Source organism: Pholis gunnellus, assembly GCF_910591455.1.
Source record: "Pholis gunnellus genome assembly, chromosome: 17".
Lineage (NCBI taxonomy): Eukaryota > Metazoa > Chordata > Actinopteri > Perciformes > Pholidae > Pholis > Pholis gunnellus.
The window spans coordinates 19,002,401-19,024,087 of NC_136544.1; the positions used below are offsets into that span (position 1 = coordinate 19,002,401).

The following is a 21,687-nucleotide window of genomic DNA, read 5'->3' on the forward strand; positions in this document are numbered from 1 at the left end:
GACATGAAAACAGGACAGAGCAGTTGCACAATAACAGTGTGTCCGAGCACATCCTGTATTCAAAGGTTCTAAACCGGGGGGGGGGACCAACTGCGCTGTGTGCAGGAGGGAGGACGGCGTCTCAGAATCCGGCACGTGGAACAAGAGTGCTATCAAAAGACGAACAAGCTGCGTTCATCAGATTTCACTGTCCAAAGCTGTTCATTCTGTCTTTGCAACATGCCAACCTTTATCTCACTGTGGATGGATGGCAACCAATCACGGGGCGGCGCTGAAGAATACAAACTGAAGCTCATCTCACTATTTGACCCTCTTAATGCATACTGCTCGGGGGATTTAAAGATGATGAGTGTTTAAGAGAAATACAATCGGATAATAATCTCTGATAATCTGCAAAGTGTTCTTCTCATCATCGATGTCATGTCTAAAAGGGTTTCTGCAGGTATCCGCAGACTCTTTGAACGCTAGTTTTAGCGCAACTTCGTAAAATTCACTCCGCATTGGAGTGTTTACTGACCTCCAGAGACCCTTTGTCATCCAGTTAATCAATGACAAACACTGTGAATACCCATCAAGACGGGTACAGTTTTAGCATATGAAATCCTGGGCCTGTGGGGATTTTGGTGCAGCATCAAAGCACTTTGGGTTTCACTCAGATCACTGAGGAGTTGTGCGTGTGACATGCTGACAAGAAAGAAATAAAGACGCCGACCCGGCCAGCTGCCTTTTAAAAGAGGAAAGTAGGTTACAAGCATGCTTCTTGTGTGACTGTGCCTAACCAGACAAAACAGAATAAAATACATATTGTGCTGTGTCAGAATAAATGCAGGGCGTGGTAAGAAAACGTGTCGTTCTTTGTCATTCACACCTTTGGGGTCGCATGAGTCGATCTGCAGAAGGGAACAAACGTGGTCGCCCTATGCTGATAAAATGGCGGGGGGGGGGGGGGGGGGGGGGGGCTAGTTGGGGAAAATAAAATTATGAGGTGGCAAATGATGGAGTCCTCATCAGAGATGCATGTCACTATCGTCTCGTCTAGACACACCGTCGGCTCTTTGAAATAAATCTACAGTACCTAACACTGCTTCCAGCCACGGGCAGCACCGAGAGTAGCATGAACACTAGAGATAGAAATACTCTCGATCATCATATAAAAATGGGTTTATATCATATATATAGTAGTTCTACAGTATGTACGAACACAAGAGTGTGGTTGTTTTATGTGTGGACGGTACTATATTCTCCACAAGTATATATTATTATTGCACTCTGGCTACACATATTTAGTAAGTTAGTTAGTTTGGTTGTCTTTAGATGTACAGAAACACTAAGTGGTGTCAGAGCTGATCCAGCTCGAAAAACAGCTGTAGAAGGGCGGCTCAGAGATACTGGACAATACTGGATTTGTTGGTATTGTATGTTTCCCCATAGTCAGCAGCTCACAGATGTATTTAAATGCCTGCAAGTTGTTGTTTCATAAGTATTTGTTTCTGTGTTGCATAAAATGCCGAATACTTGAACTTACTACAAGGAAAAAAACACAATTTGATTCTTTTGGAATATTAGCCACATTGCAGGGACGTCAGTTTGGGAAAAAACATCTTAAAATGAATTTGGCTTGCATCACTGAGCCCGCTTCTTTAAGACTGTTGTTTAAACACCAAATACATAGAAATCTGAGACAAAGCTACAGAAACACATCACATCCTGTTCTCTTCTGTCTCTTTTTCAAAATAAAAAAATGAAACCCCACTCCTCAACCTCAGCCAGCCTGTAGAGAGGAGGGTCGCCCTCCCTCGCCGCTTTCTCCGGTTTGAAAAGAAACGTACATTCACAAGAGGACAACAGAGGAAAAACAAGCAACTTGAAATTCAAATTTGTGTGCAAAAAACATTTTAGATCTCTATAAAAATATGTGCATATGGATAGAGCTATTTTTAATCTCACCAAATACAGTATTTTCCTTTATTTACACTGCACAGATACACAAATAAACATAAACTACAGCTCTGCCCTGCTTCCCCTCTCTGTCGTTTGCAGGCGTAAGAACAAGATGGCCGACTTCCATGAAAACAGATTTGACGTTACTCACACACAGGAAAATGCAGACACGCTCACTCACACACAAACGCACACACACACACACACACACACACACACACACACACACACACATCTGCTCTGATCAATGTGATCGAGGAGCAGAGGAGGGGCAAGCAGAACTTCTGTAGAAAACCTGAAGTTGCATATCCCACAATTCCCCCCACGCTCGCATCTCACAAACCACTTCTTGTAAAAGTCAGAGGTTGTCAGCCAGACGCTGCTTCCTGATTGGCTCGCGTGGGTGGGGACAGTGTGTCAAAAAAGAACTAAAAACTTTGGCTACGGAGTTAGGTGGCTTTAGTCCTGGTGTGTTATCAGTATTAGTCCCAAACACACCATGTACAGTGGGTACTGTTGGACCGGTACAGCCTCAGTGGATCTGCTGTCCTTCAAGCTGGGTTTAGGAAGATGGATCCACCGTCTAGTATTCTAGGGCGGGACTGTACCAGTGTCTCTGTGAAAAGAATAAGTCATGTCTTTTCAGTGCTCAAAAACAATAACAAATCCTTCTCCCAGTAAACTTCTTTCTCTCGTTTTCTCCCCAGCACCAATCTCAGCTGAGGTCATCCCCCCGACTTCAGAGATTTAGGACCAATTAATTCACTTCCTGAAGGCTAATGCCCGATGTTCACTGGGCGGTCCTCCGATTCTTTGCACTGAATCCTGCGCCGCTTCCCAGTCTGTTGTCGAAGGGAGAAGAGCAGGTGGCTGTGTCGGTGTCTGATAGGCCAGCTGACAGGCCGCTCATGAACCTGGACTGCGGTTGGTCGAAGGTGAACTGGGGGAGGGGGATGTACTCCCCCGTGAGCGAGGAATGCCTCGCGGCGGGGGAGAGGGAGTGCGTCTGCGAGAAAGGCCTCGGGACGAGAGGTGCATGCGGCTGGATGAAGATGTTCGGGCTGATCGGGACGTGCGTGGGCGTGGACTCGCGCGGCGGCGCGTATGTCTGCGCGTGCGTCGGAGTGGACGCCGGCGAGGGCGTCAGCCTGTGCGACGGCGAGCGTGCCTGCGTGGGCGTGAGCGGCGTGTGCAGCGGGGAGTGCGTCTGCGGGCGCGTCTGTGAATCTGCGGGGCTCAGGTCGTAGGACGGCGTCCTGCGTCTCAGCAGCGTGCTGCAGTCGGCCAGTTTTGGGGGCGAGGCTCTTTGGGGGTGTTCCCTCTCACTGGGCGGGTGGATGGAAATACAAGGAGGACTCATCTTCTTCTTCCTGTGGCCGCCCCCGACCGACTGCACCCTCACGGGAAATGCCTGACCGCCTTTTTCCGACCGGTGGGCGTCACGCGCAAAGTCTCGGTCGTCGCCGGCGATGACGGCCTGCGGGAGGCAAACCTCGATAGAGTGGCGCCGCTGGTCGTCGGGGTAACCGGCGGACAGGGATGGTGGTTCGTCCGGGAAGGCGTGGTTGTCAACGCTCAAACCCATCCTGAAGTCACGGTCCGTCAGTCCCGCCTCGAGCAGGCTGAGCGCGCTCCTCGAGGAGGAAGGCGGCAGCGGGGGAGGAGGAGGAGGGGAGGAGGTGGAGTGGGAGTTGAGAGAGTGGGGGGTGGTGTAGGGGGAGAGGGAGTGGCTGCGTCCGGCCTTCCCTCTGCCCTCCTGCCCCCCTCCCTCCTCGTCCCTCCACCTGTGGCGGGCGGAGCTGGTGATGTGGTACACCTCCTCGTCCGCCGGGTCGCAGAGGGAGACGGCGGAGGGCGGCCGAGGTCTCCGAAGACGGGGGGAGGGAGGTGGAGGGAGGAGGAGCGAGGGGGAAGACGGCGGAGGAGGGAGGGAAGAGGGGGAGGACAGTAGCGGATGCAGAGAGGAGGGAGAGGGAGGGGGGAAGGCGGACGGGGAGGAGGGTGGGATAGGGAGGGCTGAGGGGGAGGAGGGGGGAGGAGGAGGCAGGGGAGTCGGGGAGGAGGTATGAGGGGAGAGGGGAGGCAGACGGACAGAGTTGGGCCTCCCCTGTTGCTCGCAACCCTGGGACTCCACAGAATCCAATTTAACTGGCACCTGCAACATCAAAACACAAACCTTTCATCAATAAGTCTAAATGGACATTATCACTGTACGTGTGTTTATCAACGTACGCTGACAGCTGAAACGGGGTCTCTCACCTGTCTGCGCAGGGCCCGTGGCGAGGGGCTGGGCGTGGGCGGGGCGATGCGGGGCAGGGTGAGGGAGGGGGGCTGTCGAGGGTGAACGGGGGAGACGTCTGGAACCTGCAGCAGCGCGCGACTCTCACATGGCTGCGAGTGGACCGACGTCACTGAGCCTGAGGGTGTGAAATGTGTTTGAATCAACCCGTGATGCAGTCACAAGGACACACTCTCAATGCAAACACATGCATTGTTGCAGAGAACATGCATATTATGACAAACACACACTAACTGTTTCTTATTACAATTAAAAATGATTATATTTGGGCGATGATTACACTTTATTTTGACAGAATATCTGACAAAATAAAGTGTAAAATCATCAGCACATTATCCAAACAGAAATGTTGATTATTAAGTAATTATAAAATGAAGTAATAATCTGCATTAGATCCTGGTTACAATAAGTATTTAGACATCATATAGCACTCGATCCGGTCCAGGTAGACAACTCTTACTACCAGTGTGATCGCAAAAATATCTCAAACTCAGTCTTTGATAAAACTGCTGTGAGATTGTGTAACCAGGGTCTGAGGCGTTCTGCACACACAGGTCTAAAACACCTGTGAGTTCAGACGTAATCACAGTAAAACAGGCTAAAAACATCGCAGCAATGTCCGAGTTAGAAACAAGTTCATTTCCAATCGGTTCTTTCAGGTCAAGCTGTGAAGCCACTAGTTTATAAATCTACCAATTTAAGCTTCAAAAGCTAACAATAGATAAAAAAGCCCACAGCTGTGAGGATCCAGTTTGTTTTTACATGTTTAGTTTTGTGACTTTGCAGCTTGACCGTGAAGTTAACCGTCATTCTCGTCCAGTATTCAGCCGTTCCACAGCTGAGCAGATGAGCCTGTGTGAAGGTTGCAGAGATTCACATATCAGTACCTTCAGACAGAGCCGGGTCTGTCCGCAGCCTGCCATTAGAATCTGACTGCAGATAAAACGGTGCTCGTCAGTGCTTAGTGTTCTCAGCATCTTGTTAAATTTGTCTTAATCTTTAATTTGTGTTTAAAGACCCAAGCCGGAAACAAAAACACTACAAATTCCAGGAAGTAAAAAAAGAAAAATGTCCCGCTGAACGGCAAGTATAAAACATAGAAGGATTGATAGTCTAAGTATTCAACGTTTAACTATGACACACTTAAATCATCCCTGTTGCATAAGTTAAATGTAGGTTGAATGTGTATCTGTCAATAACTTTTACAAAAACTCCAGCATGAAAACAAAGTAACATTGCAAACAGACTGACGACGTGGTTATTTACCAATGTGGTAAAAGATACAATAAACTCTAAGAGAACTGTCTCATTGACGCTCATACTGTGGCACTGAACGCTGTGGCTGCTGCACTAGAAGAAGAAGCTCTCTGCCTGTGGCTGCACCTGAGTGTCCGTCTCATCTTAAAGTTTGAATATATGCCAAAACTAAAATCTATTTCCGAGCCAAATTCAAGCTCCAAGGGGATAATATACCATCTACTGTACTGGATAGTCAAATATAACTTCTATAGTACTTCTATATTCTTCTACACAACATATTTGTAAGCATTGGTCTAGTTTTGGTGCTATAAACATGCATCATGGAACAATCTTAGTCCATGTGAGGTTTATGGAATATGTTTAGCATCTCAGTGGCTGTTCAACACACACACACACACACACACAGAACCTGCATGCTGATTTCATGTCACATATTTCAATCCTCAACAGACGACATGAGATGAGTTACCTGAATGCTGGTGCTGGGGACTGAGCTCTACCTCCTCCAAAGGGTAGGGGGCGCTGGCGGGCCGCACGGGCCGGAACATGTAGCTGTCGTTAGGCAGAGAGTGCATCCTGGATACGGACATCTTCCTCGACGACAGCAGGTCGCCGTACTGCACCTCTTCCTCCTGCGGGGGGAGACAGAGACCACAGAGTCCAGCATCCAAACTGGGTCTTTGTGCCAGTGATGCAACACATGGTGCTCCACAGCGGATGAACTAACGCTACTGTCCTCGGTTTCCCGAGTGAGTGAGGTTATGTGCTTCCTACCTGTCCAGGCGAATGTGGACACGGCCCCACGTAGGTTCCTCCCACTGAACTGTTGTTCGAAGTTGTGCTTAATTTGCGCTCCCTCTCCATCGCCATCTCCAAGGCGATCTCTGCATCCATCTCTGCATCCTCTTTCGCCTCCTGCAAAAGTAGAAGCACTTTCACTTCCTGACCACATTAAATACAGTTAATGCTGCGTCTCTCTGCACAGTCTTTGTTGTACCTTGTTGCTTTCCTCGAGATGTTTCATCAAAACCGCCACGACCACGTTGACCAGCACAAACTGGGCCATGAGCACAAAAGTGACAAAGTAGATCGGAGAGACCAAAGGCAGGTAGGGGAGACAGTGGCGCTCTGAAGGGTGACACTCCCTCAACGTGTCCTTCAATGACACAAGAGAAAGATTCACACACACACACACACACACACACGAGCAGTTATTACAGGTGGATGTGCACTATGGTCCGCTACACCAGAGGCCATAGCACAAAGCTTTGAAATCTTAGCTGTTGGTTAGATACGGAGCCTCATTTAGAACTTTAGAAAATTAGAAATTTGGAAGAATCTAAATGTGAGTGGGATTGAGGGCAGCAGAGCGGGCGCTGAAACGAACAGCTGCTGTTACTTTCCGTTCCGTACCGTACTAATCTACATGCTGTAACACTTTGCTTTATGCGGTGCAGCCGGTTGGCACGAGTACAACTGGCCCGACCATAACCGAACAGCTCCGTTCACATATAGAATCTGCAGCCTGCCGGATGAAAGTGAGCGCTGACTAACCAGTTTTATGAGGCGCTTTGCACATAAAACTTAAATCTGAATGAAGAAATTCTATCCTGCATGACACGCCAGTGGTTTACACTTGAGGGTGATTCCAGGTGAACATCAAGGATGTGGCATTAAGGCAGCAATACTCTACATCTACCGTCAGAATGTCTCCTAGAATGAAAGGTTTCTTCCTTTTATTGCCGTTTTTTTGGGGAGTTTTTCATGTTTCGATGTGAGGGTGAGATGATGCCGTATGCTGTAGATTTGTGATTTTAGATTTTTGCGCTTTACAAATAAATTGAATTGAATACAAAGGAAAAACAAGCGGATGGATGTTGAGAGGTTAAATCAGGAGACGCCTCTTTGTGAGAAGCCTTTTTCAGCTACAGGTTAAACCTGCGTGGCACTGACGGGTGAGTTGTGTCTGCCCTCTACTGGACATTAAGGTGGTGTGGTTGATTGTATTAATGTCCACTGAAAATAATTCAATCGACAAATGATATAAATCCACAGAAATTCGACATTAGGTCATGAAAAATCAACACAGGTTTGAGTCAGTTAAAGGCAGGGTTGGTAATCTTTAGTTAAAAGAAGCTCGAGGAAAGAGAGTGACAGCCCGTCCCTCCAGGCCTTCCTTCTAAACAGCTCCCCCAAAAACATAATGAACGTAAACAGTGAATGTGTGTATCGTTAGTACTCACAGCTGTCCCGCTAGCAGCTTGTGGAGGACATGAAGGCAGGTAGCCCGACGGGCTCATTTCAGTCCTGTGACACTCACATGTACTAGATTTTAAGTCTTGTCTCTTTAACAGCATTTGATTCGTGTCAGGATGTAATGAGGATTTTAAAGGAAATATCAAAAAATGTTTTTGAAGACGATTACTAACTCTGCCTTTGAGGACGATTTTATGATGATTCCATCAGTACAACATTAATAAAGTAAAACTCAAAGATGTGAGAGTGTTGACATCGCTTGGCTCTAAAGCACTTTATCATTTCCTAATTGGTTTTGGAGGTCATTCCTCTGTGCGGTTATGGGATAATCTAGTCATCATATATATGTGTGTGTGTGTGTGTGAGTGTTCATACTTTCATAATCCCATTCCAGTTGTCTCCTGTGGACACTCGAAACAGTGTGAGGAAGGCCATCCCAAAGTTCTCAAAGGTAGCGTGACGACTCAGACCCTCACATGGGTTGTGTTCAGTGCACTCTGATCAACACACAAACAAGGACAGACAGTAAATACACCACAGGACAGACGTGTAAATGATCATATATGATTGTCAGCGCTCCACTCGGGACGTCCTAATGCTTCAGTCGGCGCTGACGACTGAACACACAAACAGCTGCTTTAGCAGCGTGTCCCTGAGGACGGAGGAGAGGAGAGCAAAGTCTCCATCGGTCTCGGGGTCAATTTGACAAGACAGCTCTCAGGAGCCGGAGGATGTCTTCCTTTGTTTCGAGCCCCCCGGGTCACATGAGCAGGTACGAGACGGTCCTTAGAGTATCCTGTGCATCTTAATCTACGGATCAACCACCAGGAGAGAAGTGAGAGGTGTGCAGCTCACAGGAGAGAAGACAGCAGCTTTCAATAATAAACTACGGATCAAACTCTATTCATGCAAAACTGAAACAAAGAGACAAAAGAATAATTGTATAAAACATAAAAAAGGCCGGAAGGATTCTTTAAAATAACCTAGATGACAGAAAATGAAACCAGCGTGAATGCGTATTTGAATGTAAAGGGAACAAATATCTGGCAGAGATGACGTCTTCTCCCAAAGTCTGCGTCACGGCCGAGCGGCTAGAGGACGGAGATTCATTCGGGCATTGGGTTTCAAGAGATGAGTCATTTGATTTAGATTCAGATTCAAACTGAAATCCATTCGATACATCAGTCGGCACCAAAGCGTGAATACAAAGCTGAGTCTGAACATTTCCCCATTTCCCGTCTCTCATCTGTTCAGACTTCTGCAGACACCACGGTGCCCAACGTACAGCGTCACCCGTGTCTTACATCTCACAAAGAAGCCTCACATCTTACAATGTCTTTGTTCACACACTAACCACTGAACAGCTCATACAATTGGAGGCCTTTACTCGATCTTATTGCTTTGCATTAACGGTCTTTAAAGTTATTGGAAACGTTTCATGGGAAATATAAACTTCCAGTAACTTCCCGTAGTGTAAACATGGTCACGATGGAGTGAGGAGGCAGCGAAGAACCTGAACTGTAAAGACAAACAGATCCCTGATCCTGACCGAGCTGTGCTGGAATATTCTCCACCAAACTGCTGCACAAGCCTGCACCAGAATATAATTCACTCCTGCAGCTTTTTAAGCTCTGAAACAGGATTTAAAACGAGGCACAGAACGGGAAAAGAAGGCATTCGGCACATCCAAAAGCTTTTGTCAGCGGCTTGACAAAAACCACAGCAAAAGGAACGGAGAAACGGGGAAAACGGACATCGTTTAGCATTCCAATTGCATCGAGCGGGAAGCATAATAACATTTCACAGAGAGCGACCTCTTCATCACCGACTTGTTTTCATTTCGTCCTCCCAGATGCCTCTTTGCTAATCCTCTTCCCTCACACATTGGTGCGCTCTCTGAGAAAAACGAGTTGGCTGGAGCCGGCCTATTGAGGACGCGGTATGTAAATAAATGTGATCATGCAAATGTGATCTTTTCTTGTGAGAAAAGCAGGTCCTCTGATGTGAGAGTGGAGGAGAAAAAGAGAGACGGGGGAGACATGGGGGGGGTAGAGAGCGAGGATTCAACGCAGACAGTTCGGGCGGCGAGAATTTTGCTGTAAGTCGTGACTGAGGTAGTAATGACTGGATTTAAAAAAAACGTTTCTGCTGAAGCCTGAAGACCATGGTGTGTGTGTGTGTGTGTGTGTGTGTGTGTTGCCAGTAGTGTGACTGACCCAGTTTGCCAAAGAGCTCCACTCCCAGTGCAGCGTAGATGAAGAAGAGCAGCATGAAGAGGAGGCCGAGATTTCCCACCTGGAAACAAACCGCATGTTAAATGGCCTTCTGCACACCAAACCCCGGAGTAAACGCTGCTCGTTTAACGCTGCGTGGAACAGGAGACATTAGGATTGATTAGGATTATTCAGTTCTAACCATGCTCTATGAGTGGGAATAATACATTTACAAAAATGTCCTGCACCTAAATGGACTTTTCGCTGTTTGAGACATTACGGCAAAAACACCAGAGCGACACACATTAGCTTTTGTCCTGGAACATCGTCTGTAAGCATTCACGTCAAATAATGCACCAAAAAAACACGGATGGGTTGATGTTGTGTCAGCAGAACAAATGATTTCCGTCTGACTTGTTTTTTTATCAGAAAGAAAAACCATGTGACTTCACTGTAATAGTTGTTTTCACAGTTTCCAGATGAGCAGAGCGAGCAAAGTCACAGGCGTCAAACAAAAAGAAAACGATGAAACGTTTCACAGCAGCACGGTGACTCGCCCGTTGACTTTGCTCCGATTCAAACGTGTTATTGGTCGTTGCTTCACACTGGGGGGGGTTGTTTGAGGCAATTACTCGCTCGCTGCATTCAAAGCCTTGACGCGTTTGTGCTTCACAGCAGTTAAGGTAGAAAAACCTGCATTTACACGACACCTGAATTTGTGTTTTCCACACAGAATGACTACGTGGATGAACTGCCTGGAGGACTTTAACTGACTACAACATAACAAAACACACACTAAAAATAAGAAATCACAGAAAGCCTTTTCATCCATCAATCAGCCGAGTTATTGACAGCAGCTTTCTCCTCAGTACACAAAACAATCTGCTGGTGAACCCGGCGTAATCATGAACGATTTGATGGGCAAACCCTGTGAACTACATGCACTTCCTGTGATTACATCTGCATCTACCTTCACTAAGCTGTACCTCTTGTGCGCCCTGTGCCCCGACGGCTACGTCTGTACCTTTTTGACATTTAGAACAATTGCAGAACAATGGAGTCTGTCACCGCATGTGCATCACAATCTTTGGCGCAGCTGCTGTTTGCCTATAAGAACTGTGGCCAGGCAGCAGGAGAACGAGAGACCTCGGATACTCCCGCCACATGCAGGGAGCGCGTTGACTGGAAAAAGCACACCGGGCAGCGCAGCTCAGCGATAAGGTCCAGTGCATGAAAACATGCGGTATGAAGAGAACATCTCTGTGAATCATTCATTTACTAACTGGCTTCTCTGAACCCTCCACGTACTCATCTGCACCATCCACCTCGGACAGATTTGAGCCCATTAGACACAATAATGTTGCTTCATTTCCTGTAATTTTATTTTTGTTTCAAACTCAATAACCTTTGTGACGTCTATTAGAATGCATATTTCATAAAAAGACCAAATGGACTGCTCAGTTCAGTTGTAGGGGAGGCAGAGGGAAGGCACAGAGTGAGACATTTCTAGAGTCAGAATAAACATTTTGTAATGCGGATGGATGTGACTTGAGTTAATTATTCATCAAAAAGCTTAAATGTTTCAGAGGGCTCTCTATTCCGAACAAAAACCTTCATATTTGCCCTATTTTCAAAAAAAAACGAAAGCAGCCTTTTGTGTTCCGAGGACCCCACAGAGCCGGCGTTTACCTGCGGCAGCGCCTGCATGACGGTATCCAGCAGCGATCGCATCCCCGTGGCCATCTTCAGAAGCTTCAGCACTGCAGAGAGGACACAGGAGCATCTTAAGACTGCGAGCTGTCGCTGGTGATTCATTTGCTGCAGAATCTACTAATTTTTCGGGCACGACGCTCGTACAGCGGGAAGGCACTCAGAATGCTGAATGTTTGGTGCTTCACAACATCAATAACGATTACGAGCAGCGTCTGCAGCGACGACTCACAAACTGACACAAAAACGACTTACTTACGTCCCGTAATTGTATACAAGATAAACAGATATAGAATGATTTGTGTGTGTGTGTTTCTACCTCGTGCTATTCGGAGTACTCTCATGATCCTGATGATGGTCGGATTTATGGGCAGTGCCGAGCTCATTTTCAGCTCCTCCAGTGTGATGCCCATGATGGATAGCGCCACGATAGCTATATCCAGCTGATTCCACCTGAACACACAGAGAAGGTCACGTAGACAAAAAAAGAGTCATTCCCTGGTGCAGCTCAGTATCACTGAGTACTACCCACAATCCCTTCAACTCCGTGTACCGAGAACAAGAGGCCACTAACGTATAAAGTGAGGAGGCTGTGGATGTACTCGCGGAGCAGGAGTTACTATTTCACACCACATGTGTTGCAATTAGGAAACAATGAGAAATATAAATGATAATGAGGACTAGATTTTACAGCGCTGGGCGTAAATCCCATCCCACTGTGTTTACCTGTCTTTGAAGAACCGTTGAATGCCAAAAGCCGAAAGTTTGAGCAGGGTCTCGACGATGAAGATGCAGGTAAACACGTAGTTACAGTACTTCAGAACCTCCTCTAAATACTGGACACACACACACACACACACACACAGACAGGCAGATAATTAGTTGATCTATCATATACTGGATGCTTTTTCAATTTTGGTGGCGACACTCAGTTATTTATAATCTATAATTAAAAGGAGCAGAAAAAAAAAACAATCAAAAGCTTTTACTTTTAGTGGCAATAAAAAAAGATGAATGTTGTGATGTTTCTATTGCTGCCTGAGGGCAAATAAAAATCAAGTTGGAGGATATTTGTAGAAATGAACTCCAACGAGACTCCAGAAGAGCAACGGCTCCTCAGAAATACACAAATGACGACGCGGTCATCTGATGAGGAATGTTAAATTGACGCCGGGGTCAACAGAGTGAGGTCATTTCTGGTCTCTTGCCAAAATTCTCGTATCGGCCGCTTTTGGACAGAAAACCCTAAATCCCAGCAGATTTATAGCATGTTGTCACTTAGCTAAAGCTAGCTGACACTTCGGTCATCGTTAGAGGGACGGCTATGACCCCTTCATGTGTATTTTAAAGTGGGCAAAGAGAAGAATACCCTCTGGCTGTGTTAAAGGGGAACTGAAAGGACTGCGTATCGTAGTGCTCGCCAGGAAATCTATCTAAGACTACTCTTTGGTACCTATATACCTCCAGGTAAACTTGCTCGGAAACGTTACCTTTGGCTGATTGTAGTGCTCGATGCTCATGGTGAAGACGTTGATGCAGATGATGAAGGTGATGAAGAGGTCCAGGTAGTGGCTGGTGCACAGTGTGTGGATGGACAGACGCAGAGGGGAGTAGTCCGCATAGTAAGGCCTCTGCTTGGCCTCTGGAGCACAGAAACACACACAAACCAACATCAAAACACGGGAGAGCCAAACTGTGAGTAATGGAAATATTACATGTGTCCAGTGGTGTGCACGGGGGAAGTGCAGGGGGGCCAAGGATGGGGAACCACCACAATGTTCACTTCTTATACTGTTATTCTATCGAGGTGTGCTTTCTCCTTCATGGCATTCACTGACGTTTACGTCTCTATTGTGTCCTAGCTGTGGTGGTGTCCCTCTTTCCCAGTTCCCCATGCCCCTCACACAGTCTGTGCACATCACCGCCTGTATGAAATGATCAAGTAAGAGAGGACATGAGAGTCACAGCTAAGCTATAATATTCAGGATTCAACTGCAGTTCACTTCCTGACTCCTTCTTGGATATTTATTACAACTTCTCCTCACCTGTTGCAGGGCATTTTTCCTCGTCTAAAAGGGTAACTTTGCTATTTTTCCCTCCATGTTTTTGTGTCTGAATAACTAATGGGGACAAGTATTTTTTTAATTGGTCAGTATTGAGGGAGAACGCTGTAACTGGCTACAAGGAAACGAGCTGCAAGCGCAATTATGCAACGTCCAATAAAAGCTTGTTTTTTGCTCCTTTCTGCACCCGACAGGTTCCGATGGTCTGAACATCAGGCAGCACCGGGTCCCACTACTTCCAGCATCCATCGAGTTCAAAAGACCTCATCCACAATGGGCGAAATCATCTAAATATTCAGCCACGAGAGTGAAAATCCTTTAGAGAACACGAAGCAACTCATAATGTCAAGACACTCATAATGATAACCAGAGCCTGTCGGCAGCAAAACAAGCACTTTTGAAGATGAATTTTTGATAAATGAAGGTGACCCCATAGCTTTACACCGCTGTCTACAACGCTCTGGCATAACACTGGACCACCTTCAGAAATAGTCGCCCCCATTAGTTAGTTAGACAAACTTCAAGTGATCTTCTCTTCTACCAGTCTTAGGCAAACAGATCCCTGAATCTTCCCTTTCAGAGTGCTCCTTTAACGGGAGCATTATTGGAAGATTCATTGCCTCCGTGATAATTACATTCTCGTCAGGGCAGAGAGGTCTCGCTCTGTATTCTGACCTCGACGGGACGTCTCCATTAGAACCCTGACTGTACTTTGTGATACGTGTCGTGCCTTTGAATAGTAAACGGTCTTTGAGTGGAGCCGTTATCATGAAGTGTAACTCCAGAGGTGGACGAAACTGTGCAATACGTGACGTTCTTTAAGCTGAGCACCAGAGAAACCCTCGTTGTTTTGACAGACTGTGTACTCACATGTCCACATATGATGACCGATGATTGTATATGTGGTACGTGCATGTTGATGCCCCCCCCCCCCCCCTCACAAAGTCCACCATGCCCTGTCTGTCTACTGCATGCTTACATGCCTTTGATGTAAAGGGTAACGTCTGTGGTTGAGAGGGGCTGCAGCAGGTTACCTTCAACAACACTATTCGCGAGTACTCAGTAAATACCAAAGTATTCTTTGTGTTTATCTAATTAAAATCAGCCTTTGCATGTTGTTGTTTCACTGTTCAAGTTCTGAACTGAAAAGTTGTGGAACATGTCTGCGATGTTGAACGTACACTGGAGCCTCTCTTCTCTTCAACGACACCACGACAGTCATTTCTAACTCCTCTTCTCAAGAGTCTCAAACTTGTATCTTTTCTTTTCTTCGTCTTCTTTTGATCGATGAGCTGACTGAGAGCTAATTAGGTTACATTTGTCCGGACCTTAAACAGTTTTAGACCAGTGAGACACGATACCAATGCATAAGACGAGTACTGCATTCTGGTGTCATTCTGGGCTTGATGTTGTTCGGTAGTCGGTTATAATTTAGTGTTGTAGCCAGTTGATGTTTCAGCCAATATAAAAATCTATTTCTTTCTGTTTCGTTAAGCTCAACATATTACCAAATTAAAAGACCAAGTCCTTATTAAAAGATACCGCTTTGTAGTGTGAGCATGTGGACTTGTTTTTGCAATAGGTGGTGTGTTTCTGATGTTTCTGCATTTACCGTAACTGTAACCAACAATCCTCCGTATATAACAAACATAAGATCTTCTAACAGCATCTTTTACCCAAAGTATTAGCAGGTACAGCAGCCAAAACGTCTGCTATGTTTCTGAGTCTGCCAGTCAAAGCGTGTTTACAGGAAATGTCCGTCTGCTGTCCGTGTCGAGAGACGCCGCCGCAGGGTCGGGGGTTGAACATGCACCCGGAGGAAGGGGGGAACGGCGTTTCACTGATCAAAAATTTTGCAAGCAAAATTTCCTGAGACACATGGAGGAAAGCAGCCACCTCGATCGGCTCCGCATGCATTAATTCTTCTCATTATAATCAGCAACAGTATTAATAAACAGGATTTGGACTTTAATTGAATCGTTTTAGAGATGAAATAGAGACTAGTGAACACTGCATCGTTGCCGCAGTGTGATCGTTTAAAGAGTGAGCGTACACATTTTTAGATAAATTGATACAAATGTATAGTTGAGGTGTCGGTTAGGTTGGCCCGGTTTCCAAAGTTTTGCATGCAATGTTGGTGGAGGGCTGCATTCATGCTCTTACATGCATCAGACTCGAGTAGCCTACGCCTTCTGTCAGTGATCGGTCACTGTTTGCGTGAGCTAGCCAGTCTTTCAGACTCTCCCTTATTTGGAGTCTGAATACATTTCCCCGTTTTCTCTCTCTGTCATTCTCTTTATTTTCAGGCTCTGAAAGCAGGCAGTGCTCAGAAAAATAGACTACCGACCAGCTCCACCATTCTCCTTACTCCTGCGCTTTTTCTCTATCATTTTGAGCCGCTTCTCCTCCCGTAAGCGGGTCTCCTCTTCCTCCTGGTCCTGCCGGCACTTGTGGAAGTTCTCCACCACGACACCGACAAACATGTTGAGGACGAAGAAGCTGACGATGAGCAGGAAGGAGATGAAGTAGAGCAGCATCCAGGGGTTGTGGTTCCTCACAGGCTGAGAAGAAGAAGAGGAGAGGAGAGCAGAGGTGAAGAAGATGAAAGCTTTACAACAGTGATAGTAGTGTTTCTCTCTTTGTTTCCTGCTTTTGACTGGGACACAAACACCACAGTGCCAGTGCAGGGCAGAGCCTCACAGTATGTGCATCACACACAGCAATGTGCCAAATCCTTTGGTAACCTTGAGTAAACTCTCCAGAATTCAACAGTCACAGTCAGTGGAGCAGTTCCAAGGTCGCGAAGATGACGGAATAAAGCCACCCGCGCCTGATCGGAAGTAAAACCGCCGTGCGCTGGCTGTGCCATTGCTCTTCTACGGGGAGAGAGGTGGAGGCACACAGCATGGGATTCCCACAGAGCGCTGCGCTCAACGCTGTTCCAACTTTGACCTTGGTTGATGCCGAACTTTCAGAGCGTAACCGATGAGATGACAGCTGTTTGTGACCTTGCCACTTTTCTGATGACGCACACCTGCGCTGCGCTTTGCCCCAGCAAGTGTCTTTGCACTTTTGCTCTGCGCCCAACCTCGCGGTGAGCGAAGAGCAGATTTCTTATCATCTGAAGGGCGGCTAAAGACTCCACTATTTCTGCACATTACACCGCGGGCAGTCCTGGATCTGAGGACGGCCTCATCAATTGAAGCTTTGAAGTGCCTGCTATAAACTCACCCTCTGAGCTCCGCTTTTGCTTAGATTCTGTAATTACTACACCACCGCCATTTCACTTTGCTGAGCTTTTTTTTAGGAAATCCAACTCTGTCTCTTTGCTTTAAAGCCCAAAGTGGTTTTACTGCAGGTATCTGCACTTGCCTGTGTCAACGCTTCCACTGGATAGAATAGTTCTGCCGTTTGCTATTTTGCTTTTGTTATATTTGATATACATTACAGCTGAACAGCGTGCATGTCAGAGGAGCGAGGAGTGTCGTGAAAAGGGTTTCAATGCACACAAGATTGGAACTGGATCAGGCTTCATGTTGCTGAAACAGACTCATCAACACATGTTTGATACCAGCTCTGCCGAGTGAATCGTTACCTGTTGGTCCACTCCCACAGCGTCCAGCCCGTCATACATGATGTTGACCCAGCCGTCCTTACAGGACAGCACAAACAACGACATCAGAGCCTGAATAGGAGACACAGAGAGGAAAGTCAACACACAAGGTTTTCTCTGGTCCTCAAACCATCACAACCCAGAGACTAGTTACAGTGCTGACACGGCATCTTGTGCAATGTCAGCATGGGATTCTTCCTCCCCTAGAAGATGGATATCCAGTCCTGATAACTGAGTCAATATTAGAGTGAATACTACTATTTACAATTTATAATAATTCAACTTTCAATAAAGCGTGGTAGACCGTATGTAGAATCTTCTGAAGTCAATCAATACAAATAATCAGATTCTTCCAAAACCGCAAAGTTCTAGCGCTAAAATGTGAAGCAACCCAACTCTGTCAAATGTAATTAAACACATGTCAACGTATAAGTGGGGCAGTGGCTTAAATTATACAAAAAACACAACTCAACCACTGTAAGTTATTTTCTCCATAGATGCCCATTATAAACCTGAGCCACTGCTCCAGTTACCACAGACGATGCTACGTGTATACTGGTCCGCTGCAGGTTGCAATAAAAGAAGACATATTCTATTGGTAGTGTTTAGTCAGTTCATTTGTTTTCCCCCCTCGGTCTCTTCATCCACACCTGAATCAGGTTGTCAAAGTTGTACTTCCTGCGTATCCAGCGGTAGCTGGCCTGCTCGCAGTCCGACTTGTTGGTGATGTTCTTCATGTCCAGACCTTCACAGTGGTAGAACTTCCCTTTGAACAGCTAGACAGAGAGAGAGAGAAAGAAAGAAGTCTGCGGGGCTATTTGCCATTCACACATTATCTCAATCGCACCGGAGCTCGCAGCTTTCTAAACTATTAATGGCAGCAATAAAAGGACATTTCATAGAGCACACTGCTGTCGGAGGTTCTTCCCCCCTGAGTTCTCGGCTAAAAGCTGGCCTGGGGGTCATGTTGTCCTTTTTCACATTTAACCTAATTGTCATTCTTTCAAACACACACTCTTAAGGAACAACTGCCGATTGGATATTCAAGACACTTCCAAATCCCCCCTCAAGCCACAATCACATGTCCAGCTGCTCAACAAGATTGACATTTAAGCTAAACGGTTTTGTCCTCGAGCTCAGAGAAAGCGGTGTCATCAGTGCAGCGTGTGCGCTGGACCTCCAACTAGCTCATACATGTCTGTGTTGTCAAAATTGTTCCGTGTTTAAGGCAACGCAACGCTTTGTTTGTGTTACTGTGTGGGATCTCGCAAACTACCTGAACCCCCAAGATGCCGAAAACAATGAAGAAGGCGCAGCAGATCAGGACAATGTTCCCGATGGGTCTGAGGGAGGTGATGAGCGTCTCCACCACCAGCTTCAACCCCGGAGCTCGGCTGATCACCCTGAGAAACACACAAATAAAGACGCACAGAGGTTTGTCAGTACCAGCGCATATAGTCCAGTAGCTACTGATGGGATGCTTGCAGTCAGACACACACACACACACACATAGGCCGTGTACCTCAGTGGGCGTAGTGTTCGTAGCAGGCGCAGGACTCGGAGGATGCCCAGGATCCTGTTTCCGCCGGTGTAAGCCAGAGAGACCAGAATATCGACCAGAGAGACAAACACCAACAAACCGTCCAGAACGTTCCAGCTGGACTGGAGGTAAGTCTGCTTCCCGAAGCAGAAACCGAGAGCTACAACCTGGAGAAACCGTCATTAAAACATCACGTTAGCTTTAGATTAGAGCCACGACCAGGAGGCTATTGATGCAGAACTGCCAAAAATGTTCAAATGTTTGCTTATCACCGACTACAAACTACACCTGTTCACCACAATTAAGGAGACAGAAACAGTGTTCACCTTCATGGCCATCTCTACCAGGAAGATCACAGTGAACACGTAGTTGGACACACTCAGAAACACTCGCTCCTGCAGAAGAGAGTGAGATGAATGTAAAGACATACAGCATGGAGTACAAAGTGTCGGGACGAGACCTTTCTTTATTCACAAAAGCACATGTTCTCTTTGAATAGAGCAAGCACCAGCAACGGGTGAAATGAAGGCCAACTGCGCCGCAAGGCAAATAGCATCTCAGCGCTCCTGAGCTTTTGGTGCAAAAATCTGCTCCTTTTTTATGCAAACGAGGATGGAAACAGTCCAAAATCGCAAAGATCAGCGCTAACAGCCACACGCAGCTACAGTGAAACTATTCGTGTCTGCAGAGGTTTGCTGGGCGTCCGCTCAAACTCATTGTTTTGGGGGATGCAGTGACAAGATGCAATGACAATAGTGTCATGTAATATACATGGATAAGTACATGAGAAAAAACAAAAACAAGACTTAAATAATCGATGAAGTTATGCTGCTGTGCCTCGTGAGTAAATGAACACTTATCGCCTCTGCTGCTGCGGGATCGCTGCAGGTATTCAATAAACTCATATCTTATTTCGACGTCTCAAGAACGTTATGGTGCAGAGGCGTATACGGGCACGACGGAGGGAGAAGTTAAAGGAGCCGGAGTCTGACCCGAATCGACCCGTTTGGGTTCAGACGGGTTGACTCTCACCCCTCACGACCGAAACACTGGCCTCAGACGCACTTACACTTTTCCACGTGGATGATCGCAATCAGACGCAGAATTGCACTCGGTTGCAAAACTTTAATGGAGCATGTCCGCGCTGTAATATCAATAGCACATTATCCTTTTAGGTTGCAAATGATGCAGACTTCATGATGCTGCCAAGCAGCCGCAATCCATTCTCTGTGCATTCGCCCCGTCAGTCTGTTACTTTAGGAGAGTAATGGATTGTGGGTAGGTTAGCCTTGATGTTCGGCTCCAGAGTTTCTGTCTTTGTGTCTACTGTAGTCAAATCTGCCCCCAAAACCCAGTTAATGCACAGGAAGTTTCTATTGACTCCTTTTTTATGTTAGCACTTTGTAACCAGTTGAAATCAGTGAACAGGAGAGAATCATGAGAATTTATTCTTTTGCTCATTAATTGCAGCTGATTGCACTGGACACTACGGAATAGAAAGTCCTGAGAGCTGCAGTTCTTCATACTTTCTGTAATAAATATATTAACCTGCAAATATATGTCAATAAAGAGCATAGCATGAACCGTGAAACTACATTCACTAATAAGAAAAGCATATCAGTTGTGAAAGAGAGATGACTCAAAAGCGTGTAGCCACCACAGGAAGTGTGTGTGTGTGTGTGTGTGTGTGTGTGTGTGTGTGTGTAGGTGTGTGTGTGTGTGAGTGTGTCTCACCTTGCTGTGGAGCTGTATATCAGGTCTTTCCAGAGCGATGGTGATGCAGTTGAGGAAGATGAAAACCAGAACCACGTGGTCGAACAATTTGTGAGAGATCACACTTTGGCACCACATACGGAATCTGAACACACACACACACACACACACACACACACACACACACACACACACACACACACACACACACACACACACACACACAGAGTCATCTATCAAATGTCTCTGGTCGGTTAAAGCTATCGACCAAACAGTTAGCAGTGAGAAAACAATAGAAAGGAAGAAAAACGAGAGAGGAGCAACCGAGATAATTAAATAAGGCAATGAGACGAGGAGAGAGGAGAGCGTGAGAAGGAAAGCCAGAGCAGAATGTAAAACACAGATTGATGATGGAATGTTGTGTGTGAGACTCACTTGTTCTCTGGAGAGAACAGATACAGATTCCAGTCGTCGTGCTCTTTGCACCAGCGCGGCTTCATGTTCAGAAGCTTCGTTTTCAGCCAGTACCAGAAAGAGCTCTGCAGAGGTGAGAGGTCAGAGGTCAGCATCATCCCCCACAGCAACAATCAAACACTTCAACATCATTCATACTTTCTGAATTTAACTTCTCAGCGGTGACATCACTACTTCTATTACACCATCAACACCAAAACGACAGTTATCATCCTCACATCCAGGCTGTCATTGGACCAGTCAAAGACAAACACAGCATTTCTGATCCCGAAAACACGCAAAATTGTTCAGAATTCATGCAATTGTAATATATTTCCATACACATCCGTCATGTAGAATGATGAGATGGCGTTACTAAAGTGGAAACACACTTTTAATCCTCTCCGAAGATGGACGGCTGTCGTAGCTAAAATAGAAGCTGTAATCTAATTTCAGTACTTCAACTTTGCACCGGCAGCCACGACAGCGACAACAGTAGTTCCAAATGAGAAAATATAACTGTTAGAGTGCTGGATGTACTCATTAAGAAAGCTGTTTAAGAACTGCTTGGATATTACACGCACAGTATGAAACGCTCAGCTCTGGAGCGAGTGTGTTCCCCAGAA

At 46.2% G+C, this 21,687-nt stretch overlaps 1 protein-coding gene across 1 annotated transcript in view; it reads right to left on the minus strand.

Annotated features, from left to right (window-relative positions):
• Positions 1-2,731: 2,731 nt before the first annotated feature.
• LOC306709981 (voltage-dependent T-type calcium channel subunit alpha-1H-like) overlaps positions 2,732-21,687 on the minus strand; it is a gene marked incomplete at both ends in the record, with an annotated part of 95,097 nt that continues 76,141 nt past the window's right edge. Inside the window, 19 exon segments of the mRNA XM_079178319.1 lie at positions 2,732-4,096; positions 4,201-4,358; positions 5,970-6,132; positions 6,275-6,415; positions 6,498-6,656; positions 8,132-8,253; positions 9,973-10,051; positions 11,659-11,729; positions 11,999-12,132; positions 12,406-12,515; positions 13,170-13,321; positions 16,090-16,303; positions 17,338-17,427; positions 18,006-18,131; positions 18,632-18,758; positions 18,878-19,062; positions 19,222-19,290; positions 20,630-20,753; positions 21,044-21,147. Of these exon segments, the coding sequence (XP_079034445.1) occupies positions 2,732-4,096; positions 4,201-4,358; positions 5,970-6,132; positions 6,275-6,415; positions 6,498-6,656; positions 8,132-8,253; positions 9,973-10,051; positions 11,659-11,729; positions 11,999-12,132; positions 12,406-12,515; positions 13,170-13,321; positions 16,090-16,303; positions 17,338-17,427; positions 18,006-18,131; positions 18,632-18,758; positions 18,878-19,062; positions 19,222-19,290; positions 20,630-20,753; positions 21,044-21,147 (3,693 nt within the window).